Source organism: Topomyia yanbarensis, chromosome 2 (assembly GCF_030247195.1).
Source record: "Topomyia yanbarensis strain Yona2022 chromosome 2, ASM3024719v1, whole genome shotgun sequence".
Classification (NCBI taxonomy): domain Eukaryota; kingdom Metazoa; phylum Arthropoda; class Insecta; order Diptera; family Culicidae; genus Topomyia; species Topomyia yanbarensis.
The window spans coordinates 196,374,497-196,382,487 of NC_080671.1; the positions used below are offsets into that span (position 1 = coordinate 196,374,497).

Below are 7,991 nucleotides of genomic sequence, written 5' to 3' on the forward strand. Positions count from 1 at the left end.
TACCAACCAGCCAAGAAGACTTCCGAATCAATGAGAATGGACCATGCCAGTCGAAGGCCACAGGCCCAGCGCCATCTCGTACAGTGTCATTGTCATTTCTCAGCCCACCCCCTGGCAGACGTTCATCCGCCCATCTAGACTCTGTCAAGATGAGAACCTACAAAGCCTAACTGTTCGTATGTGCTAGTTCGTACAGATTTTGGTTTGCTGAAACGAAACAAGAAAAGCAAAATAATTGTGATTAGTATCGTAGTTAAAATAAATAAATCAACGATTTCTCCTCTGTTGTCCGTTCCCTTGTTCGTAGTCCTCCCTCCTGTTCCTGATCTGTTTGGGCTACTGGCTTTCCGTTTCCTTGGCCGTCACGCTCGATCCGCACACATCATAGCAGGAGAAACAAATCAAAAGACGAAACAAAACAAAATGAAAATAAATGGACGTCTGCTATCTGTGCCTAAATTGATGTTGCTTCTCAGTTTTGCACGACCCAGGGGGACTTTGCCTTGATCCCAATGCTCTGTCACCGATGTTACGTGATATTCGTTATGGAATATTCCTTGTTTGGGGGCCATTCATAAACAATGTTGTACTTTTTTTATCCCTGATCCGCTAATACGTCTAAAATTTATTTTTAGTTTTTATCTCGTTACGTGAAGCTCTTCACCTATTGTCAATATCCAACATCATTTATGAATGGTCCCCTGGTGATATATTTAGAGCAGACAATCGAACGAAAAATAGGATTGACAGGATTTTAGCGCGCTCTTGGCGCCTTGTGTCACATCTTCATGTTTGTTATACATACTAAGAATACCAAAGCATGCGATGTGATGACCGGAAGATTAGAGAAGCAACTCCTCCCCTTCCCCCCATGTTGATTCGATCCGGAAGATTTTCGGAAAAATCAAATATAATTGGAAGTGGCTTGATTTTGAAAGTAATCTTCTTGTATTCCCGAAAAGCGATTTATTTTATTTTTGATTTTTAAAATTCAAAATGGAATCTTTGTTTCTGTTTAGGTATGGTAGAATGAGGACAGTTTCTAATTTTAACAGCGAAATAAATTTGATGATAGAAATGCTTAAATTATTCATTTTTTACAGATATGCAAATAATAAATGGGATGCACCTTTTTCAAATTTTGCTCCATTTCAGCCGCCATGACATCACCAAATCACCACAAAATTTGCTTATGAGTTCAATATATGGGAGCTGTCAAGTTGTCCCCGGGCGTAGACCATAGTCAAAGCTGAGAAAAAATTATATGAACAGAGTTTTACCCAGAGATTTTTACCGACCTAGTCGTAAAGTTGCGCTGAAATTAGGCAGAATTTTGATTTAAAGCGATTGGTCGATAACATTTTGGAACACTTTCATCGCTTTTTAATACTTAATAGGCCAAGTATACTCTTTCATTCCTTCTGTAACCCTTCAAGTTTTTAACTGAAGCTATGTTTTGGCAAAGAATCATCACTATTCTTTGCCATCCATATATAATTGGAGAGTGTGATGTCCTTTGCGGATTTCGTTAGGTTTAGAAATTTGTGTCTCTGGCCAACCGCAAAGGTTACCAATGCAGCCAGTCTAAAATTGGAAGATTATCCAAGCGAAATTGCTCTTCTATACAACTAATATGAGAAGGAGGGTAAAGCAGAAGAGATAACGCCGGGGAGCACACTGCGGTGTCTTGCGCTTCGCCACCACAGTCGCTAGGATGAAAGTTCCTACAAAAGATCATAACCTACCTAAATAGCACTCAAAAACTCGTTCGTTCTTGACTCGGCCGGTCGGAAAAGGCTCATCATGTTTTTTTTCGCACCTTTCTGTTGTTCATCAATTTTCCGCAGTTAACTCCGAACATCTATTCGTATCATCCAAGCGGTGAACTTTCGTGAGCCATTTGGTTCCCATTCCTGTGAATCATTCAGCTACTGCCTCAATGATCTATTTATCTCCTATTTCCGGACCCCAATTCCGAATGGAACGCAGTTTTCGGTTCGCTGGCGTCTCAATGGCCCGCCCCTGGTGCATCATGCGATCTACTCGATCTAGTCCTTGGTGGTGAAACTAGCCTGTTTACTGGCTTTCCGGTAGGGTGCCGAGGTTGGTCTGGCGATTCTGGGTAGAGCATGGCGTCCGATACACTAGCGCCTTGTCGATCCGCTTCCGGAGCATCAACGCGAACTACTTGAGCCAATCCTTGGCGGTGGATCCAACCTACTCCACAGGGCAATAACCTGTTATTTCACTCCACCACTCAGACAGAAATAGCATCAGATGGAAGTTGACTACTCCGTGCTTCCTGTTCATTCAAGTAGACATGCTCGGGATCAATCGGTGTGTCCATCTACCATTCGCCGCGTAGTCCCATTGGTCTTACCACTTACTTATGGTATCAATCTGCGTTATTCATCGGACTCTTCTGGTGTCTGTGCATACAACGCTTCTGATCCTCCTCCAGTAGGAATACAATGGAAATCATTCTGGCAATGACGCAAACTGCTTTCAACGATATGGTCTGGTGGGCGCTAGCTACACAGTACGACTTGTTTCTTCTCGTTTCTATTGCTAGAGGAGAGTTGAGGTTGATATGCTCGCCAGGAGTCTCCTTTTGCTACTGCTTATCGCTTAATTAATCTGCATTAATCTGACCAAAGCTGAAGTCGCTCACAAGCATATATGACGTGACTACTAAAATTCGATTATCACACCCCATTGCTAAACACCACCATTGTCGAGTCAATACCCTAGTAACAATAAGGGTTTTATAATGGTTTTATAGCCGCTCATGAAACTTCAATTGTTACTTGGGTAATAAGTTATAACATGATTTCACCTGTTGCAATGCCTTTTCGTTGCTAATCTACACCACCTCTATTTTATGGGCTATTACCGGCTGTTTCTCCCGCATCCAATTCTTCTTGATAGCTATCTTCATCGATGCATTTCTGCAGCACAATCCTGAACATATCCGGATTCTCTTGTATCGCTATTTTCAGAATCAGGTTTGGGATTCCGTCTGCTTCTGGGGCCTTCTACACTTTCATGTTTTTCAACCAGCTCGTCGTTGGTTATTCTAGCCTTTTCTTCATAATCATTCTCCTCACTGTATGATGGAAGCGGCTATTCGATGATGACCTTCAACTGGGTCTTTCACCCTCACCATGGCAACTCTGTAGGTGTCGTCCCAAGGGTTCACGTTGTCGTGAAGCACCTCAAGGCAGGTTTTCTAGCTTAGCTTTTTTGCTTTTTGAGAATGGTTCTTGCAGCACTAAACCTCAATTTTTGTTCTTCTCTTTCGGTATTATTGCGAGTTCTCTGACTTCTTCTCCAGTATGATGATGATGAGCGGCGACCGTTTCTAGATTTCCCATTCCTCGGTATGGTCGCCTTGCACGCCCTTGTTAATGATGCCGTCAACTCGTTTACACCTGGGCTAAGATCTTCGACGAACACGTTCTCGTCAAAGGTCGCCGTTTTATACTTCCGCTTGTTGATCTGGCTGTCACGTGATTCAAACTGTGCCCTCTCCCCAGCGTTGTACCGCATTGCTCCATGGTCGCTGTGGGTATCCACGCACACTCTCCAGTTTATTTTTCCTGTCAGTCTCCAGTTTATGTTTCCTGTCAGTCCAAGGCTGGAGACAGTGACATTGCTAATGGATTTCCGAGCCCTCCTGCGATACGTACTGATGGTCCTAAGGCTGCGAAAATACTATCTAATTGCTGTGGTCTCATGGAACTCTTAAAAGTCAGAAGCCTTTCAACAATTCTTATGCAACGGGCCTTACATAAATCACCAAGAGTTTTATTTGAATTCAGATCGGTTTCTTAACGAAATTTATTTCGAATGCGACAACCGATTCTAACGATTGTTGCGTCCAAACTTTGGGAAATCAATCTGTATTAGCCCTTCATGAGACGTTAGTTTGACAATTCACAGGTAGGTCCTTCGTCCCACGAACAGCGAATAGCATCCGACGAACGTCACTTACAAACGTTTGCTTAAAACATTTTACTCGCTAGCTTAGTTTAATATGGCTGTTTTATGTGTACAGTACGAGCCTAACAAACATATGACAGGATAGTTAGAACAAGCCAAACCCTTCCGTACCGTGGGTCCTCAGTGTCAGACTATTCGGTGATTGACAGAGCATAAAAGGTTGGTTTGCAAAGTCTGCCAAACCATGAAATACTTCTTATAACGACCGAAGCAAAGTTATCACAATTTTGAAACGCTTAAAATGGGACATCGCACTGCATCACCGACAGAGCAATCGTTTATATCACGGTTTTGTCTCGATTATATAACGCTTTTTGAAAAACAGACAAGGCACATTACGCTTTGATTCAATTAAGCCACATGTTGTGTCCTGTCACTTTTAGGATTTTTTACAATTGGTTTGCTTATTTACGTATAGGGTAATGAGCCTTGAGTTTTGGGTGAGTCAACAATTTCAAGAAACTTTACGGGATACGTAAAATGAAGCTGGGTGGGGAAAAATTATCCGCTGATGCCATACCGTTTGACCCAATGCGTTGAACAAAGATGGCAGACGCTGCTCTAACCAACGGCTTCAAATGGGTAGTGTGACAATAGAAAAATGGCAAAAATAGGCTCATTACCCTACTATAATTTATTCTTTTTGGCTAACTTTACCTTTATATTACTATTTGTTTATAGAAATACATCGATTAATGCTTGAATGTAATTTTTTGTTTCGCTTTGAATTTATCACGCTTCAAATATATCACGCTAAAATACCGTGATATAATCGAAACATTACTGTAGTGCTAATTTGGGTACTAGTTTGGATACATCGTCCAACAAGACACCCAGTTGGTGCTAGTTACTGACGAGGAGAATCCGAAACACCAAATAAGAAAAACCATACTTCCCTGATCGTTCTTTCAAAATTTCTAAACAAACTTATACAATGATTTAATTTCTTAAACCAAACTGATTCACCAAATGGCTCCAGAAAGAATTGACAGAGCAAAAAAAACGTACCTGTATTTCCAGTAATATCTCTTGTTTTTTCCGCCTAAGCTCTATTAGTAGTTTTTGTTGATCTGGTGTGAGCTCTGAAATTAAGAAAAATATTAGTCAATTCAACCAAAGCATAGACGATTTTTTTAAGTAAACTGCCTGTTCCAGTGAACTGTTGAAATTAAAATAGAATCGTACAAAACATCTGCTCCGATATGATCTACAATATTCCTGACTATGGGATGTGCATCGAACGCCAGTTGAAGGAACAACTAATTTTAAACACAGTGCGCGGGTGTTTCTTCCGTTCCACTAAACGCAAACGTAGAAGGAGAAGTCAAATTGCAACCGCGTAATGTTATTTGGGTACATTGTTCATTAGAAACCTTTTTATTTTGCTTTTGATGCTTCTTCCATTCAGAGGTCCGGTGTTGTTGCTTTGTATGCATAACTTAACTGTATCTTGCTATGACGGAATATAATATTCTATTTTGGGCAGTCCTATGAAGCTCCCAAAAATGGAATGCCCGATGCATGGGACAGTATTGAACAAAACAAAACACAACATTCGCTATTGAAGTTGATTTTAAGGTTTTATCAACAACATGAAATCGGACCTGTGATGAATTAATTTGGCTCTAAGGAAATCCTACATACTGAAAAAACTAACATAGTATCAAAACTTATTATGCATGTAATTGTTAGAAGTAAACGTAATTTTTTTCTAGTAATTTTATATAGGCTTAGTAACACATAACTAATTCTTTAAATTCAAGCCATTTTCGCAACTATAGTTAAGTATTATTATAAGCTAATTCAAGCAAGGATGGGAAGGGCAATGAAAAATTCCTACTTTTGTCCGAGTCTTACCTGGCATTGGAAAGTTTTCGCTGTGCTGCGAAATGTTGGACATTGTGGCGTACGAGTTTTCCATCGTGTTCACCATAATTTTTCCGTATGCAGCGCGTCGTATTCACATTAAAACTCTCGTATAACTTCAGTACAGTGCAAATATTATTCTCAAACAACCAAAATACACTAAACTGGCGACCATTTCTTCACTGCATCTCTTACTTCCCTTCAATCATTACTAATGGCGATTTCGCTTGAACCTGAAACTGAGTCAGGTTCTAACCCCAACTGCTGTCAGTTCATACATTTTGACAGCAGTTGGGGTTAGGAACTGACTCAGTTTCGCTTCAAACGAAAACCACATAAAGTTTTTATGCATGTTTGACAGCTTCTCCACTATTCGTGTCAACAGTTGTGTTTCACTTGCTTCATAAAAGGAAGAACTTCATTACCGACGATAATTTGTAAAAATGACACTGTAGGAAAATAGTGGGTAAAACATGCTTCTGAAACTAGTGTTTTGGTTGATTCGTTGAGGTGCCGTGAACTCTAAATCTGTGAATGAAAATATAGTCAAATTTCAATATTGCACATCAAATTGGACTGCTACACAGGTGTATTGATCGCTTAAGGTGCGATAAAAGTGTTCGTTTACATCAAATCGGGGACGGGCATAGCGTAGTTGGTAAATCGATTGCCTTGTCGCAGCTCAGCTGGGTTCAATTCCCTACACGGCACATAGGGCTAGAAATTTTTCCAAAAGAGATTTCTCTAACACGAAAAAAGGCGAATGACCCTAAGGTTAAAACCTCTATAATCAAAAAAATTGAAGGGTTGTGTACAAGACACGACCACGATGACATTAAAAATGTAGCCAGTTTTATGAGCAAGCAATATCATCCGTGGCCAAATTAAAACCCCTTAATGCCATCGACTGTTTCAGAACTACATACAGGCATGCTATTCTTCACTAGAGATAATTGTTGAATTTTTAAATTAAAATCGATAACCTGTAGTGTGACCAATTCAAGTTTAAAAAAAGTTTTATTCAAATCCCGAAATGGGAACATAAATTAATGATGCTCTCAAACAAAAACTTGCATCTACCCTAGGGGCAGATCACTTGTGATGCATTTTTAAAAATCAGCGAAATTAAATGCATTTATTTCCATCAAAATAGAAATTCATAATGTATTTTGCGTTGCGTGCAATGTTTTTGCGTTGCGTGCAATGTTGTTTGCGTTGCGTGTAAGACGTCAAAACCCTACAGAAAAACTAGCCCTACATTTAACAAAACGTCGAACAAAGTGTATCAGCGTAGGATGTTTGTTAAACAAACTTTTTTGCGAGGCAGTGCAAAGCTGATGAAAAAATGGAAATTAAATGCATTTTTTTTCAATTTGATGCAAATTTGTTATACATTCTTAGAGTGATCTGCCCCTAGCATCTACCTTTAAATACCTTATTAATTAACATTAACTCTAAAATGTTCTATATTTGGAGTCCGTTGGTGGAATTCTAAAAAGGACTGTTTGTGGGATCCACAAACACGCGTGCTATGGAATGAAAAGTACTAAATTAACTAAGGGCTTTTGTTTAACGAAAATAAAACGCAGAATGGAACAATTCGTCAGTTGCAAAAAAAAGTCGCAGCACGCTACTTACATCAGATAAATATTTCGAAATAAAAAGAAACAACCTTTCCCTTCAGCATCTAATATGAAATACTGATAGCTTAAAACGTGACATCGGCTTTTATCACTTTTGCACTGATGATGGAAGGACTGCCTTCATGCAGAATAACGAAAAAATATTTGCAGATTTTTCACATCCTCCGATTTCTATAATATTGCAGACTTTTGGATTTTGTTTTCGCCAATTTCAGCATGGCAATATACTTTTAAATAGCTGTACATTTTTGTATTGTTTCGGAAGGATAATTTTAAACAAATCACAGATTGTTGTAAATTTCAGATTGTCAATGTACGCGCAAGCAACAAATAACTAATATAAACGGCGGAATTAGGTTATCATTGTGATTGTCAGGAATTTTTCAAATTTGTTCTTCATTGTTGGTTATAGCCCTGAAAAGGGCTTTTAATTTACAAAAATAACATGCGAAATGGAACAATCAGTCAGCCGCAACTACG

At 39.4% G+C, this 7,991-nt stretch overlaps 1 protein-coding gene across 1 annotated transcript in view; it reads right to left on the bottom strand.

The window, feature by feature from the left end:
- LOC131682570 (cytohesin-1) overlaps nt 1–6,087 on the bottom strand; it is a 108,169-nt gene extending 102,082 nt beyond the window's left edge. Inside the window, exons 1-2 of the mRNA XM_058964148.1 lie at nt 5,860–6,087; nt 5,011–5,084 (exon numbers count right to left, since the gene is read on the bottom strand). Coding sequence (XP_058820131.1) covers nt 5,011–5,084; nt 5,860–5,935 — 150 coding nt within the window. The 5' untranslated portion in view covers nt 5,936–6,087. The remainder of the gene's footprint in view (nt 1–5,010; nt 5,085–5,859) is intronic.
- Nucleotides 6,088–7,991: the final 1,904 nt, after the last annotated feature.